Genomic DNA, 18603 nt, shown 5'->3' with positions numbered 1-18603 from the left:
CAAGACTTGGGGTCAAGGTCTTCCAAAGCCTAAGGACAGCATCTCATGCTGCATCTCCCACCTGACAGGAAAGTACCCCTGGGTAGGCTGACCTGTAAAGAGCACGGGAATTTGATGAAGAGATATATGCCCTGACTGCCATTTTAAAAATTTGAAGTTGATTCTAAGATTTGATATTATAGTGTATATTTATTTCAACTTCAGTCACCTTAATTTCCATGGTAGGAACAACAACATCCTCCAAGTTCTTCAGTTTAATAATTGGCTGGTCAGCTGGAATACTTATTCCTTCTGTAATTAAAAGAAATTCCTATTTTTAAATTCAGAACTATAAACGTACATCAAAGTTCACAAAAACCAGTTTACATTGCTTTTGAGACCCAAAACCTCACTGCACGTTTCTGTCGAGCTGATGAACATGACCACAGCACAACTGGAGTTTTCTGGAGTTTCGTACTCAGACAGCCTGAACCTTACAGTGCAAATAACTACTATGACCTTTAATCCAGACTAAGTTCTACATTTATAAAAAATAGGACACAGTGTTAGCACAGTATCTCCTTTAACTAAGTATCAAAATTTAGAAATATACATTTTAATCCGAGAAAATAAAATATATCTTCACTATTAAAAACAAAAATAATTTTTCCAAGACTTACTTCTTTCAGATTTCCATGGAGTAGCATCTACATTTGCTAATGTGATGTAAGCATCACAAAGTGCTTCAACGTCTCTAACCATACGAGCTCTCCTTTTTCTTACAATATTGATTATATTGCTAGCAGCCTCCATTCTGTCCTAAAAAAACCCCAGTGGAATACAAATATCAGATCTTGCAAACTACACCTTGTAAGATTAAAGATGCATCATAATGTGCAGTCAAATAAGTACAATTGAGATATACCCTATGAAAACAGAGAAAATTGCAATAATGGACAGCCCTTCGTGATATGAACAGAAGTTCTGTGTTGTCTAATCTGAGATAACGAATAAAGTGAAATATTATTGGGGATGGAGAGGAAGCAAATCTGTCCAGGCAGAGTGCAAAAAACCTGCAAAAATTCTTCAGAAAAAGGGATGGGCAGTTTTGGATGGTCTTCCACCACCTTCTCACTTTTGTTATTTCCTCCCAACTGAAGAAAAAAGCCTGTAAGCAAAAGGCGAAAATCTGACCATGCGTCCCTTCTGTGCCTAACTCTGAGAGACTTAGTTGAGTTTAGCATAATCCTACTCCTAAGGGTGGGACCACAAAAGAACTACAAATCTGAGAGAAAGGCAAAAAAAGGCCACAGAAAAATGTGGTGAAAAATTATCAGTGTGGGGGGTAAGAGGGCAATGACAACCAACCATGCCAGGCCAATAGTGACAGGGGAAAGAAGGGGCATTACTCTATAGATAAGATGATTCCAAAGACAGGTTCCAACAAAAATTAAGCGGTAACAACATTAACATGAAGCCACAGTTTGGTATTTCCCATCATCAAGGCTTTTAACATATAAAGGTCATATAAAATAACAAAAGATATACTGCACAGGGCTAAATACTTAGAACAGATGTTATCACTCAAAGCAGAAAAAATACTCAATTCAAGATGTACTTTTAACAATAAAGCCACTCACGTCTTTGTTGCATCTAAAATGCCTTTTACAGAATCACACATCAAGGACATTTATCCCAAAACTCTTCACAATAATTGCGGCTATTTATTGCAGGAAATGTTAACCATGTTTTGTTCAACCCCATAGTTACTTCTTTCAATAATAATTACGAACGTATGCACAAAAGAGGGTGTTTTTTATTATTAAAAGTACTTTTTCCTCCTACTGTTTCTTAACAAAAGTCAGCTGATGAGCTCTACACTAAAATACCCTTTGACACAATTTTTTTTTTTCATTTTTTAACAAAATGAAAGGACTGAATGTGAGTAATAGAATAGAATTTTTTGTAGTCACCACATCAAGCTGGGAGATTTCTTTCGGTGCATTTTTAATTAACTTATTTCTTCTTATTGTGTCTGGTTTTGTGAGGAGTTCATCTTTGTTAGCATTTGCCAAAGCTAATATTATAAACAAAGTATGATGTGGATGATCCAGTGAAATTCTAGACATTAGCTGTCAAGAAAAACAAAAAGATCCCATTATTGAAAACTGTACAGTAGAAAAAAAAATTACTTAACATTATTAATTCTTCTGAACTTCTAAAGTTCCTAATAAGAAATAAAAAGTAATACTTAGATGGTATTTCCACAACATTCAAAGTATATTCCTATACCTGCATAAGACTATTCTTACACAACAAGAAAATCAATTAAGTACAAAGGAAAAAAGTCCCCAGCCCTCTCCGCCCACTATACTGATTTTGCATCACTCATTTTTAATACACCTTTATCACCTACATAACTCATGCAGCCATAACTCCACAAAGGAAGATACATATTGTTTAGAAGTATGCACTACTAAGCCAATCAAGATATCTTTAGATACGAAAAGCATAAATTACATTATTCAGAACTTCATGAAATCCTAAACCACCCATCATCTTGGTTCCCATCCGAGCAGCCAGCTGGTACATCAGAGGCAAAAACTTGTATGAAGGGATCTTCTCTGCATTTTTCTGTAGTAGAGAAAATTCAATTAGAAAGCTGTACTAAACACCACAAAAAAATTGTAATCATAAAATACCAGGTAAGAGCTAGCAATTTTGGTTTTGCATTTTTTTTTAAACTGAGAATAATCATTGATGTGTGATCAAATGGCAGTCCAGTGAGTATCACACCATCTTGGTCCATGTCTCCTGAATGCTGCAAGTCCTTCATAAGTGTCATGGTTTAACCCCAGCCGGCAGCTAAGCACCACGCAGCCGCTTGCTCGCTCCCCCCTGGTGGGATGGGGTTGAGAATCAGAAGAGTAAAAGTGAGAAAACTCATGGGTTGAGACAAAGATGGTTTAATAGGTAAAGCAAAAGGCACGTGCACAAGCAAAGCAAGGAATTCATTCGCTACTTCCCATCGGCAGGCAGGTGTTCAGCCATCCTCAGGAAAGCAGGGCTCCATCACGCGTAACGGATACTTGGGAAGACAAACGCCATCACTCTGAACATCCCCCCCTTCCTTCTTCTTCCCCCAGCTTTATATACTGAGCATGACACCATACGGTATGGAACAGCCCTTGGGCCAGTCTGGGTCAGCTGTCCTAGCTATGCTCCCTTCCAGCTTCTTGTGCACGGGAAGCTGAAAAGTCCTTGACTGGTGTAAACTCTACTCAGCAAGAACCAAAACATCAGTGTGTTATCAACATTATTCTCATCCTAAATCCAAAACAGCACTATACCAGCTACTAAGAAGAAAATTAACTCTATCCCAGCTGAAACCAGGACAATAAGACAACTACTATTTTCTATTCTGTTAGAGCAGAGCTTAGATATATTGATTTCCAGATTCTTTGTGGCAAGAGACAATCCTAATTAAAAAAAAATACAATCTAGTTTCAGACAAGAAGCAATTATGTGGTAAAAATATGAGTAAAGGAACACTTTCTATTTTTCAAAGTTAATTATAACAGAAAGTGAAGAATTCAATTATACAGATCTCTCTCATAAACAGATCATTCAGGTAAGAATTAACAGATTTCCTGCACAATCCTAGAAAGGATAGAACCAGCCTGAGAATGAGAACTTTACTGGTCCCCTGGCTACTGTCTTATAGAAACAATCTAAAAGCACATCCTTTCACCTACGAGCATATATAATATAAACTAGAAAAACGTACTGAAGGATGTTGAAGATGGGTAGTATCCAAGGTATGTAAAGAAAAAGGTGACAACAGTGAAAGATCATGAGATATGCTTAATCATACAGACTTGTGAAATTAAAATGCTAAATTAAATTAAGTTAAATAAAAATGCATTGAGAATTACAACTCTCACTGATGGAAAAACTAACCGATGAGCAATGATGACTGAAAAAAGCAAGTTTTGAGGGAAAAGTTAAGGAGATACATAGGAAAGCATACTGCACAGCACTATAATTCATCTTCTAGGAACACAGGAGGAGAAGAAAGATGGATAATTTAATGTCAAAGTGTAATAAGGAAAAGCAACAGCAGACATATACCTTCATCATTTCATTGACTCCATCAACTCCAGAATTTTCAAGCCACAAGGAACACAGTCGGAAGATCCACATATCATGTTCTTCTCCACTTAGTAAACAGCTGATGTAGTTCTCCACTGCTTTACACAAGAAACGTTTACAATCCTTAGTTAGGGCACGTATGGCACATTCATCCAGTTCAAGTTCTCGCTGAACCTTCACTGTATATCTATGTGAACAGACATTTTTAAACAACAAATTAATCTCTTAATGAACTTACAAGCAAGGCTGTCTCTACTTCTCTTGCTTACTAATTTAACATTTTTTTACTTGTTTTGTATGTACAAGCACAGTAGAATAAACAACTGAGAAACCAAATTGTGGAAGCTATTTCTTCAGTGTATGTCCACACAGACCCACCACTCTAAAAAAATTTTCAGTCAGTGTCTTTTTTCTTTTTTATGATTTAATCTCAATACTGGTATAAATATGAATATCCAGTACAGATCGTTGTGTAAGGACTTCAGTTTCCAACTGCTGAAGTTCAAATTTTTCTGCTCACTTGCAATTGCTCTTACTAAATCTTTGAGTTCTGTATTAAGATTAATTCTACACTTTCACCAAACGTGTGATGGAGAAAAATCTCAAACATTTATTTTTTACTCTGTAACGTCTTCTCTGTCAAATAAACTAAGCAGATCTAGGGAATAAATGAGTATTCTGGCCCATGATCATCCATACTGTTTAACTGTTGTAACACTCCTTGGCTTAGTTTTGGCCCACACTATCTAGCACTCTCCTAGACCACGTTCAGGCACAGTTCAGAAACTATTTGCAACAAGCACTATAGATTCGGACACTATTTTGTGAAAATAAGGAAAAATTCAGCTGTAGAGATGTGACCCATGCTGTACCACTTGCCCAGAAAGACAGAGAATTAGTAAAGATGGAGCCTTTGATGGCTCCATAGTAACCAACTCTCCATTCGAATCCTCACCTGTTTGTCTGAACTCTGCGCTCCCTTAGGAGGCCAACCTCCTCCTTGGCCTTCTTCAGTAACGCCTGCTTATTTTCAAACTCTGAGGATTTCATGTAATTCTCAATTCGCTGGTACTGATTATCTGAGAAACGAGCCAAAGACAGGAAAGCCTTCATCTTTCCTTTCTTCAGCTCATCACTGCTGTCTCCACTGTGGCTTGCAGCAATTTCTACAGCCTAAAAGGGAAGTTACAATAACAAGACTGATAATCTGATTAACAGTGCTGCATAATACTTGATTAAACTCTATTATCATGGAAAAACAGAATGGTTGAGGTTGGAAGGGACCTCTGGAGGTCACCTTGTCCAACCCCCCAGCTCAAGCAGGGTCATCTGCTTGAACAGATTATTTAATGTTGCCTATGATGGAATATATATACATACAAAATAAAACCTACCAGGCTGAATATTTTTCTCCTAAGTGAATTTAATCTTTGAGGAGTGTTTCAGTGCAAACAGTCAAAAAGATTATCCTGCATGAAACAGCTTTAATAACCATACAGACGTCTCCTACAGATATCTATCTTTTAGAGTGACTAAGCATGAAGTTTTACAATAGTTTTACAACCTTCTATCATAAGATGGTGAGAAAAAAATAGAAGACAGTCCAAAAAGTGCCAAAAAGAGAAGGAAATTATATGTGAAAGTTTAATCATCAGAGTGAAGAAACCATGTAGAGAATAACAGAGAAAAACAACTATGTAGAGTTTCACAAATTAGCAGGAAATAAAGAAACGCAGAGTAGACAAATATTAATAAAAATGTTTCTACTACTGACAAAGAGTTTAAAAAAAATATAGTACTTTGAAACACTAGTACGAGACTTTGCAGCACCTGGAAAGAGACTGCTGCAAATACAATCCCCACACTGAAAACATGTTAAGTGACTGATCTGTCCTGAGAAGGAGAGGACGGGGATGGGGTGGAATAGCAAACAGGACTAGCAGTCATTATCACCGAACTTTTAAGCCAATATTACACAGAAGTTTCACTATGAATTCTGCAAAGCCATATTCTGAATATTTTATAAGATTACAATGTTATACAATACTACTTTAAACAATAATATTTTTATAAGAATCCATATTTTCAATCCAGAAAAAGAAAAGCTGCATTGTAAAATTTACTTGTCATTTTAACAACATATTTTAGCAGAGCATTATCTTGAAGACTGCGCATTTCCACGACTGGATGTACCTTTTCTAAGTATTTCTGCATGATGACTGTAGGGTTTTCCAAGCACGTTTCTGCTAACCAGGTTCCGCACAGCCTCAGACACTCTGTATACATCAATTTCAGATGAGGATCATTCTCAACCTTTGAGAAAGCAAGTTTTGGGAAAAAAAGAAAAAAGAAGGAGGCATCAAATAAAAATACTTTTTACATATGAGGTAGGCAATTTATAAAGCTTTTAAACCCTGAATATAATTCAATCACTCGGGTTTATTATACATAATGTATCTACAGAGTAATTTACCATCCACATCTACAGTAGTCAATAACCTTAAGTCACATTCACATTCTATGTTAGACTAAAGGAGAGCACACATTTTTAAATACCTGACAGTCTGAACAATGAAAAACAGAATAAAACAATGAAAAAATGTAATAAAAATTAAATAAGTTCACAGCATGTTTCCAGAATTGTATTTTCTAATATCTCCATTTAGTGTGAAGTACCATAGTACACTCTGTAGGAAACATTCAGGAATTGTGATAACTATGTGTGATCATTAAACTTTTCAGACAGACCTCTACATAGAAACTTGGTTAAAAGTGCTCCGAGAAGATGATGGACCAGGTTTCCAAAGGACTTATCTCCAGATTGGAAGCTCAGCTTTAACTGTATAGTATGACAAGTTTCCAAAATACTTTTAGTATAGGGTACATATTAAAGACCACCTAATCAAGATGGCAACGGTGACTGTGAAATACTGAAGGATATCATAAGCCGCAAAAACACAAAACCTCCTTATGTGGACAGGGTAAACATAACACTGGAAGGTGAGAGAAGGACTAAATTTTTGGAGGCCCTTGTCAACTGATTCACAGAGCAATCATGAAAATCAAAAGAGAAGCAGCAACTCTTGATTTTGCGCTGGTATGTATGGAGAACTTGGCCCAAAATTCTCCATTCTGAAGTGTGATATTCTTTAATAACGTATACAGTTTCAAAGAGAATGTTTATTACCCTCCAAAAAATACCCTGAGAAAGCCATCATGGCTACACAAAGGTAAGGATGATGAAGAAATTTTTATATCAGTACACAAAATGAAGTTTTGTCCAAGTGAAAAAGAAAATATATTAAAAAAAATCATAAAATATCCTGTCAAATAAAAAAATAAAACCCCACCATCAAGCTGTCCAAAAAACCCAAACAACTTGAAGACAACTCAACAAATAATAAAAAAGCATTTTTTAAACATATGAGGAGCAGCTAGCCACCAGACAGCCCACTTAATAAAAAGACAACAGTTATAAAAAAACAGCACCCTGAGAAGATAAAGCAGAAAAGAAATTAAATTATTTGCATTTGTGTTCACTGTGGAGGAGCTTGAAGAGTCCCACTGCAAAGCCTTTCTTTAGGAGGGATTCAAAGGTCTGTCTGCTATTGAAGTGTCAACAGCAAAGGCTACTGAAAAAACGGACAAAATGAAAACTATCAACTCACCAGGATCAGAATGTATTTTTCCGAAAGGTCTACAGCGATTCACAGATGAAATAACTGAACTACTAAAAGGGGTATAGAAGCTTTTGCTTTAAACTGCCTTAATATAAGAGAAGTGGCAGGTGGCAGATGTGACATCAACATTTTAACAAGTTCCAGAAAAGCACAGGTCAGTAAGACTCGTATCAGAAGCAGAAAAATTAGCAACAAGAAACTTGGCAACTTCCAGGCAAAAACTTTGTGATACAGGTTCAGCCCCACTGAAACAGAAGCCTCAACTCATACTCCCACCTTTGCACAGACTCCCTACAGACATCAGGGAAATGCCTGCAACATAGGTATGTTTCTTTAGCATAACAGATATTATTAGTGTCTCCCTGTATTAGTCTTTTTTTACACAATAAGGACCAGAGATAAAATCTTCATTATTACTCTTCTTCTAATAAAAACGTGTACACTATTACAGTTCCCAACACAATACTCATCAGGAATAGTGTGGCCAGCAGGACCAGGGAGGTGACAGTGCCCCTGTACTCGGCACTGGTGAGGCTGCACCTCGAGTCCTGTGTTCAGTTTTGGGCCCCTCACTACAAGAAGGACATGGAGGTGCTGGAGCGTGTCCAGAGGAGGGCAACGAAGCTGGTGAAGGGTCTGGAGCACAAGTCTTATGAGGAGCAGCTGAGGGAGCTGGGGTTGTTTAGTCTGGAGAAGAGGAGGCTGAGGGGAGACCTTATTGCTCTCTACAACTACCTGAAAGGAGGTTGTAGCGAGGTGGGGGTCAGTCTCTTCTCCCTAGTAACAAGCAATAGGACGAGAGGAAACGGCCTCAAGCTGCGCCAGGGGAGGTTTAGGTTGGGTATTAGGGAAAAACTTCTTCACCGAAAGGGCAGTCAGGCACTGGAACAGGCTGCCCAGGGAAGTGGTTGAGTCTCCGTCCCTGGAGGTATTTAAAAGAGGTGTAGATGTGGTGCTTAGGGACATGGTTTAGTGGTGGACTTGGCAGTGCTAGGTTAACGGTTGGACTTGATGATCTTAAGGGTCTTTTCCAACCTAAATGATTCTATGATTCTATGCCTAAACGATGCTGCTTGGCCATTAGTTTCTTTAACTATTCGCACAGAACAAGATGATACACCTCTATGTAACAGTTTTGTTTAAAACAAGTTAATTTTTTATCAAGGGAAACAATCTCTGATTTTAAAAAGCTATATATTTCACAGTGGTGGCACTGGAGGCAAAATACTGAATAATGAATTCTAACATTTGCCACTCTTACCGACTCACTTTGAAAACCCCTGATAAGAATTGCTAATACAGATTTTTTTTGCTTTCAGACATTTTGAGAGTACAAAACAGATTTAGTAATATTGCAGACAGCCTTTTAATTTTCTTCCAAGGGAAAACTTCAGAAAGTGGAAACAGGATCTTAAATAATTTAATTCTCATAAGTTTATACGTTCTATAACACATACCTGAAACCAATCTGCATCTAATTTTTTTATCATTCTTTTAAGAATATTCAGTGCAAGACTCTCTTCCTTTTTAGCCCAGAAAACCTGAGCTTCTTCTAGTTGCCATTCAGAAACTCCATATCCTGTTGGATTGTATTGCTTGATCTGAAACATAGCTCTTTCTGGAAGCTGAAATTGAAAAAACATTATAAACAATTCTTTATGTCAAATACATTTATCTCACAGCAAGTTTTGTTTTTAAACTCCATCTTCATTTGCTCTACTTGTGCAGCATATTCTGCCTATCCCAATGCTAAGAATTTATTTGCAGCAAAGAGATGAAGTTATTTTTCTATATACTTGCAGAAAATCCTGATTTGCAACAAAAATAGACTATGGAACTAAACTTCACAAAACCCAAAATAAAGTATCAATGTTTAATATTTTAAATTACTTGAAGGTATAAAGTATAGAAATTCTACAATCAGTACCTACTGAAAAAATGGATTTATAATTTTAGCTTAGTGATTATTATTAGATCCTAAGAGACCGCAGAAAAATACTAAGAAAAATGGCACCACCATACAATAATACTTTTGTATGCGTACTTCACCAGTGATATGAGTGAAGAGGTAACATCCTCATTATTTAGTAATCTAATATCACTGTGATAGCACAAAGAGCAAACTATCTTTTTAACAATGTCAAAGATCAAGACTAAAGTGTATTTTCACAAGTTGTCCAACCAATAGCCGAATCAATCAAACTTTTAAATAAGCAAGGTAAACAATTTAAATGTAAGAATGCGTGTAAATGACAATGTAAGTTTGGGTCCTTCAATTAGTGGTCAGTGTGATGATTCTGTATGGCACTCTATTCCTTCTCCTGATGGATGGCAGTGGCACCAAAGAGGAATAAAAGCCATTAGTTGCAAAGAGTGCTTCCTCGAGTACTTTCCTACATCCAGATGCTTAGTGTTGTCAACTACTAGCGTGTCAAAAGGGTTATCATCCCATGGTTTGAAAGACTGATAAGACCCAGAAGTATGCTCCAGACGTTGCACATGACCTACAACACCAGAGAGGCTGGAACGATAGTGTTTTCAGAAACACACTGGCTCAATCTTTCAGAACCTTCTAATCCTCCCAAAATATGGTGCTGCAATTTTAATCTTCTGTAACTAAAAAACAAAGTGAAAAAAATTAACTTCTGTTGAGGCTCTTACAGGACACTCATCACCACAGTGTTAGTGGCTGGGAAGGCATGAGATAAAAAAATTCTGAAGAATTTTCCCAAACAATTCTGGAGGCACTGAGTAAACCTTGCAAATTTATGAAATCAAAGCCAGCTGTTCTACTGATTTCATCATTATTCACAAAAAGAGTTAGAACCTTCCTGAAATCAAAGTTTAATACAGTTTCACAGATGCGAAGTGTTAAAAATATTTCCAGGTTATATATTTAGCTGGAACTATTTTCTGCAGAGGTCCTCGGAGGATATTGTTGCTCTATAAATTCTTGTTGAGTTACTCCTCCAGATGCACTACCTAGAACAAGTGAAGGCCTCTGGACCTTAAGTGCATTAGCAGCTGCAGAAACCATTGATAGTTCAAATTCTAATAAATCATTCACAGAGCGAGATTTCCCACAGTGCAATGGTGCTTTGAGACTATAAAACCTTGAAGACAACACTAAATATACAGAGGCAATGAAGTTCTTTTTGCAGCTTTACTCTGGAACACTACAACAGTATGATGCAAGTGAAAGCTGGATATATAAAACTGCACCAAAAAAAAGTAACAGAGCTGTAAGAGCATTCTTCACGAAAAATTTCATTTTTATATTATCTACATCATAGAGTAGCTTACAGTTATGAACAAAATTCAGAAAACATACCCATAAATAATTTTATGAGTAAGTTCTACATAGTTCAAGTCTACAACTAATTGATTCATTGAATAAACTTAGAATACAGTTAATCTTTAGTACTACTAAAAAATTAAGTTCTTTTATAAACTAAAAAACTAAACATCCGTCATTGATGGATACTCTGCTCTCGTGAGGCCCCACTTGGAGTGCTGCGTCCAGCTCTGGGGCCCCCAACATAAGAAGGACATGGACCTGTTGGAGCAAGTCCAGAGGAGGGCTACGAAGATGATCAGAGGGCTGGAGCACCTCTCCTATGAAGACAGGCTGAGAGAGTTGGGGTTGTTCAGCCTGGAGAAGAGAAGGCTCTGGGGAGACCTCATAGCAGCCCTCCAGTACCTGAAAAGGGCCTACAAGAAACCTGGAGAGGGACTTTTTACAAGGGCATGTAGTGATAGGACAAAGGGTAATGGGTTTAAAGTGAAAGATTTAGTTTAGAAATAAGGAAGAAGTTCTTTACTGTGAGGGTGGCGAGGCACTGGAACAGGTTGCCCAGAAAAGTTGTGGATGCCCCATCCCTGGAAATGTTCAAGGCCAGGTTGGATGGGGCTTTGAGCAACCTGGTCTAGTGGAAGGTGTCTCTGCTCATGGCAGGGAGGTTGGAACCAGATGATCTTTAAGGTCCCTTCCAACCCAAACCATTCTATGATTCTGATTCTATTATCTTTCCCAGAATTTGTTACCTGTGTATTTTTAGCAGTTCTTGCCAATCTAGAGAGCTCCACTAGATGTTTGGTCAGGATGTCTTTAATACATTCTCTTTTGGTATTTTCACTCTCTTTTTCAAGCAAGATCTCCAAAATTACAGTGCGCAGAGACATGATAGGCTCCTGGAAACGGAAGTCACTGTCCTTGAGAAGCTCTGACTGTTTCTGCCATTTCAAATAAACATCATTCAGTTGTTGAGTAGTAACAGATCTGCAATTGTTACCAAAAGAAAAAAGATCTGTTATTAATTCTTGCTAAATATTAGTGAAGTGCAAGATGAGTAACAAAAGTAAACTACCGAGGTAGTTCACAATCTACAGTTCAAAACCAAGAAACAGTCCATAAAACCTTATGATGATTAATGTGCAGAACAAATTCTCAGGCTTCTGGTTTTAACAAACATGAAGATTAAGAGATCAACATCAGTAAGGTGAACAACTCCACTGTAAACGTTCTTGATTAAGCATCAAAAACTGTTGTGTTCAAGGTCCATCAGCAAAGGGAATCACATTCAAACATAGGGCTACTTAAAAGATTAGAGACCAAGATTCCTATTTTATGATATAGGTTGCATATAGATTAATATAAGAATAAATTCCAAACTGTGACACTGTAGCTGTGTAGGTTGTCGTTATATGTATTATTTTCTTAGACAATTCATTAACTGCACATAGCAATGGTTCATAAGGTCCTGGACAAGCTGAATGACTGTAGGATGACTATAAGCTACCAAACTGATACCACTATAGCAGAAAAAATTCAATGTTAATAGCACCACAGAAATAAATACCTTCCTATGATTAAAAAGCAATGTTAAGAATTCAGGTAGAATACTGATGGTAATAGTGGTCCATGAAGAAAGCGATTCAAACTGAAACAACTTTCAATAGATCTATGGGTATCATCAAGGAAATAGAAAACATTTTTAGAAAGGAAACGAGAAGAGGATGACTCGGTTACTTTGGTAAACCAAAGGCTAGGAGATATGACTACCTTAGAGTATACCAGGGAACTCAAAACAAAGGAAAGAAAACAATTCTTTAAAATACAATATTGGCATAATATCAAATAATTAAAACTAGACCACAAATAAATCCAGTCTCGAAATAAAGAGAATCTAGACTTGTCTTCGCACAGTGAAGCTAAAATCCATATAATTTTTAAGATGATGTTTGAGACGTTCCTGAATAAAATTTGTTGAGATAATTTTATTTTTGTGCTAGACTTGATTACCAAAAATCCTGAGAACCGAGAAAGGAGTATGAAACAAGCTTAAAAGAATACCTGGAGAACAGCAGACCTATATTTTCCAACTCTCCAATTAGCTGTAGTCTGCAAAGAGTTGGATATAATGAATAAACAGACTCAAGACTGCCTTTGCACAGCTCTTCTACTTCATTCACTCTATGGATTTAACAGAGAAATAGTAAATTATTTTTTTTTTTAATATCCACAAGTAATTCGAAATATCCATGACATAATTTTGATACGGTGAACAGAATTTAATCAGCAAAACTATTCAGTTTGGAATTATTTTGTATTACCATTAAAGTTCAAAAAATTAAGTTTGTCAATAAATGAAAACACAGTAAGCATATATAAACTCCAAAGCCTATGTCATAGCTCAGCTAAAGAAGAGCAGCCAGCATTCGAATCCACTTAAGAGGACTGGAAAGTAAGGGATGTATACTACAGGAAATGTATCTTCAATTAGCACACAAATTGTATATGCATAAAAGACAAATTTAAGTTAAAAAACTTAGAAATGAAGTTGCAGTCCAGAAGTATTAATTATATTCTATGCATGAGTCTTTATTTAAGCCCATAAAACCCCATAATAGTCTTTTATACATAACTTGTGACTACAAACACACACGCGCTCTCCGTCTCTCTCTAACAGCAGAATATTTGCATACAGTTACCTGGCATCTTTAAGACTGTCATAGAAAGCAGAGAATTCCTTATCTCGTAAAGACTGAAGAGCATCATACAATGATTCATGGTACCCTGGTCTTCCTGTTTCATCTCTTAAAAATAAAACAAAAGTAACATAAAATAAAAGGAAAATTACATTTTTCTACAAAGAAGTTGATTTTATCTTTATGACAAATATTTTTAGTAGTACATTTTCTGCAGTTGGATGGATAGCTGCTTTGCATGATAAAAAATGATAATGCAACCCTTTAAATTTTAGATTAACTTAGTATTTTATAAATTCAAGCTGTTCTTTTAAAATAAAGAAAAAACAGTAATTGGCAAAATATTTGGAATATGGAGACTATGTTCAAGGTTGTATCAAAAATACAACACAAAACAAACTGCACAATAAAAATTTAATCATAACACATTTCTCACAGTATTATGCTGAAAGATATATATTATGGTACGTATACAACTTCAGTTCAGAATCAAGAATTTTTTACATTTAACTTCAGAACTACTTTTAAAAAGGAAAAAAATAAAGAAAATCAGAAGGCTGAAAAAACCTATAGTGTTCAATGTAATTTTCTCTTCTTTGCCCTTTCCACTCTTTGTTCTTCTTCTCCTTGACCCTCCTCTTTCCTGCCATCTCATTCTCTCTCTTCATGTTACATGTTGGTTTTCTGCTCCTGTATTAAAGCTGAATATTCTGTTTGCCTAAGAGGTTTATACAGACCCTAAAACAGGGACAAAGAGAGCCCACCTATATGAAGTTTGTTCTAATTGTGGCATGGCATATGCCCTTCAACAGGATGTGTCTGTGAAGTCCTCCAGGTGCTTCTAAACAATGATCTTAAGACAGTGCAGAAGAGAATGAACATACCAAGAGTATGTTCCCCAGACCCATCTCTCTGTAAGAGTCTTAGGAGAAAAATCCTCCATTCTTCTGACTACTAGAAGTTAATGTAGAAGAAGTTACTGAAGACTCCATCATGTAACTTCTGCTTTTGCCAAAATCTAGTCAATCTATTCTGTATTCCTCCTAAAATGTGCAATGATGTAGCTGTACCAGGAAGGGACAGAGTTCACACCATATCCTGGCCAGTCATATGAAATAACTAATGCCAGGCATCCAACATTACACAGAGGAGATTACTCCTTATGAGGGAGTAGCCATGAATCAACACTGGTGTTTGCATATCCAGGTCTTGATAACCTCTTGTGGCTTACCAAGTAATATTTTCCCTGTTTGCTTATAAATTAAACGTTAAAAACTATCTATCCCTCATATGTACTTAAGACACACCTACTATGTGAGTCAAAAATGGAAAATTTCAGTTTATAGTTATGAGCAATCAAAAAGAAGAATCAACTGCATACAGTTTCCCAGGAAAATGAAAAGTGACGTGCCTACAGAACAGACAGGTCTAAGTGAAAAAGACGGCTTTTCAATTCAATGATTAAGATAAATTAGGTGACCTGTTTCATAGAAACTATATTCTAATGCCATCTTTTTGCTCGGAACTGAAACCATTGCCTTTCACTTAAAGAACTAGCAAAAAAGTAAGTTAGTTTACTTGACAGAAGAGATGTGGCCCCATTGCATATTCCTCCATGCTGCCTGGTAGCGTATTTCCTGCAGTTCTGCACACCACTCAGTGTTTTCATGTTCCAGTCCTTTTAAATACGTGGAAAGAGTATGGCAAAGCCCAAAATTCTGCAAAGCCTGGAATTAACAAAATTACTGAAAGTTGGTTTTCCTTCTTTAATAAGCGGAACTGTTTTTTAAAAAGGCTTTGTTTTACCTTTGGAAACAAAGAAGCCTTTGCAGGTAAGGTAGAACCATAAGTATTTCTAAACCCAGCACTACATAAGAGGAAAACTTTTTAATAAGACTACTAATCACACTATTGATACCTGCAACCCCAGAAAAACAGTTTCATTACTACTGCGCCTGGCATTGTTTGAAATAAATTTCCATGGTGTGTTTCAAATGAACTATCTGCTCATATTTCTCCATTCCATCATTTCTGCGTAGTAAGCCAAAACTGGTTTTACTTCTTAATGAACTGTTTTTCCTGGTGGGGATTTGAAAAAGTTTCCTACAACTCCTAAACTCCTATCTGAAGACCATAATGACTTTACAATTGTGACCGCTTATCCAGGCTATGTGTGCCTTCATTACGAAGGAGAAACACAATGGAATTTTAACAATGATACTAAAGAATCTGGGGTAGGAAAAGAAAAGTACCATAGGAAAATGAAATGAGGGGAAACACATATACCTGTGCTATGTTATTACAGAACTGGTATTAACATTTTTAGGCTAAAAAAGCAACATATTTTTAAGGGATGAAAATAAGACAACATCAATTCTATTTATTTATTTATTTTATCAGAAGTACCACAGTTTCAGTAAGATGGTTGCCACAATGGACTAATTTTAGGAGCTGGCCAAATTCTGTATAAAATTAAATATATTTCTTTTGAAATATTTCACAAAATTCATTACCCAAGATAGGGATTACAGGTGAGTGACAAGAAGACTAGAAGCCTTAATGTTTTCAGGATAAATATTGCATTGTCTTACATTACACAGTTTGGATGCCTATGACAGTGGGCTGGACTTGATGACCAAAAAGATCTCTTTTAGTCCTAAAACAATTTTGCATTTACTACAAATGACTCTCAGTATGATGGATCTCAAGTCCTACATTTATTTCCTATTATAAAATAAAATTACCTCTATTATTCCTGCCTGGCGAGTAGATGGAGAGAGGCTTGCCTCAAGGTCATATGTTACAAGGGCTTTCTCCCATACTGCTTCATGCTCATACGTCCTTATCCTGTTGTAAGTTGAAAACTTCTTGTTAACTTAAGTTCCTTACTAATAAATGAAAGCAATACCTTTAAAGAACATAAGAACATTAATAAATTATACCGTGCTAATGGCTGTAACATTCTTCCTCCACCACAGCCATAGAGACTGTCAGGTTCTCCAATGCTTCTATATATGTCCATGAGAAGGTCCTAGAACATGCGTCATAAAATGAAGAATTATCTCTTTTGGAACCAGTTCAAGTGAGTTTTATACATATCGTGTAAGTTTATAAATACAAGTCCTTCCACGTAACATGTTGTTATCATTGCTTAATTTTCCTTTATGCAGTATCTGAGTCTGCTATCATCGCAGGATGATAAACTACTAAAACTCTTCAGGACTACCTAACTTCTCTGGCAAGTTATTAAAAAAACAGCGCTGGGCCTTAGGTGGACTGGTTGAAAAGCAAAAGGCAGTGGTACTGAATAAGCATCAGACATACCAGCTAAGCAATGCATTTTAAACATATGCAAGCACAGTTCTTGAATAATGAACTATGGAAAGAAGTAACTTAGACAAGGTTACTGAATCAGATTTTATGTATCAAATAAACTTGTAGGAGATAATACTACTTTGGTTTTGATTATTACAACTTGCTACACCACTTGCTGATTTCTAATGAACATATGTCTCTGACAAAACAAACTGAAAAATACTTGGCTGGTTACCACCATGAGGTCAGTTCTTTCAGGGAACAGTCTGCTTTGCTGCAATTTAAAATTTGCCAGTTAATTAGTGTTTCAGGTGAACGAATACTCAATTTAACTCGTCCAGCAAGGCCATGGAGTTCACTTTGAATTAGAGCATGAGGAGAACTTTCAAATACAGTTTTTGAAGTTCAACTAGATCTGCCTTCAGCTCAGATAAAACCTACTGTTAATTGTAATTATATGAGAAGGTTTGCTTTCAGATGATGAAGCACACACATGTACCTGTAAACTTATGCCGGTTTCTTCTTTACTTTTTTCATTCAAAATAGTAATAGCTGTTCTTTGACTTTCTTCTTCAAATGTCAAACTCTTAGCTGCTTTAAAAGATGACCTAAAAGAAATGTTTCAACTGGTAAAGTTAAATGAAATTTCATACAAAGAACTAAAGAAATTCTGAAACAACACTTCAGAAGTAAGGGCACAAACACCAAATGCAAGATCAGGCCATATCTCCAGGTTATTTAAAATGGCTCTCCACCAGAATGACAAAGTGATCAGCTAAACTGAGAATATCAACATCAAGGGATTTCAACATCAAGGGGGTTTTTCAGAGGAAAAAAAACCCACCTTGTAATGTCTAATCTTTTATTAAATCAAACTGCTTTTGTGAATGCCTGAAGCAAGAATGCTCTCTTCTGGGAAAGAATAAAAGCAACTACATAATATATATGCTTACAACCATACCTTTGTTATACATTCACTGCCTTAGAGTTATTTGTCGTCAAAACGAAGCTAGTAAACTAGTTCCATATTTTGATCTTGCTAGACCAGAAGACAAAGATAATTGTCCATTATAGAAAAAAACTCCTTCTACAAGGATCATTCAGCTCTACCCACACAATTCTGGTCATCTTTCTGTGGTTTCTTTCTCCCCTTGATTCACTTCTGGCTGTAATTTAACCACTAGTATACTATTAATTATGAGAAACAGAATCTGAAAAGTGTTCAATTTAGAAAGTGAGATTCAATACATTTTAGTATTCAGACGCATTAGCTTTAGTGAAGTTTCTCCAGAACACACACTATTAAGAAAGCTTTCTGGTTAGAAGTCAAAACGAGACTATTTTGAGTGTGTCACCGCTAACAAACTAGCAAGGTTGGGATCACATTCAAGGACTGGTGGAAGTATTTTCCAGGTCAATACACACACCTAAGGAATTTTTTTAAAGTTTCCTTGACTTTTCATGTAAGACAACACTACTGGGACACACA

At 36.3% G+C, this 18603-nt stretch overlaps 1 protein-coding gene across 8 annotated transcripts in view; it reads right to left on the bottom strand.

Annotated features, from left to right (window-relative positions):
• ATM (ATM serine/threonine kinase) overlaps window positions 1-18603 on the bottom strand; it is a 79492-nt gene that overhangs the window by 10911 nt on the left and 49978 nt on the right. For 5 of the 8 annotated variants that reach the window (XM_082304142.1, XM_082304144.1, XM_082304148.1 and 2 more), the window contains 15 exons: window positions 17614-17722; window positions 16742-16830; window positions 16544-16646; window positions 15378-15526; window positions 13803-13907; window positions 13165-13284; window positions 11856-12090; window positions 9269-9436; window positions 6325-6444; window positions 5087-5304; window positions 4111-4318; window positions 2500-2613; window positions 1953-2111; window positions 660-798; window positions 209-291 (listed from right to left, as the gene is read on the bottom strand). In XM_082304142.1, the coding sequence (XP_082160268.1) occupies window positions 209-291; window positions 660-798; window positions 1953-2111; window positions 2500-2613; window positions 4111-4318; window positions 5087-5304; window positions 6325-6444; window positions 9269-9436; window positions 11856-12090; window positions 13165-13284; window positions 13803-13907; window positions 15378-15526; window positions 16544-16646; window positions 16742-16830; window positions 17614-17722 (2119 nt within the window). Of the gene's footprint in view, window positions 1-208; window positions 292-659; window positions 799-1952; window positions 2112-2499; window positions 2614-4110; window positions 4319-5086; window positions 5305-6324; window positions 6445-9268; window positions 9437-11855; window positions 12091-13164; window positions 13285-13802; window positions 13908-15377; window positions 15527-16543; window positions 16647-16741; window positions 16831-17613; window positions 17723-18603 lie in introns of those variants that run through there. The other 3 variants (XM_082304145.1, XM_082304146.1, XR_014227428.1) reach the window with 3 other exon arrangements.

The sequence above is a fragment of the Platalea leucorodia genome, assembly GCF_965183815.1.
Source record: "Platalea leucorodia genome assembly, chromosome: 2".
In the NCBI taxonomy this organism is placed as follows: domain Eukaryota; kingdom Metazoa; phylum Chordata; class Aves; order Pelecaniformes; family Threskiornithidae; genus Platalea; species Platalea leucorodia.
The sequence above is the reverse complement of the archived record's forward strand: the minus strand, read 5'-3'. Positions and strand labels throughout refer to the sequence as shown.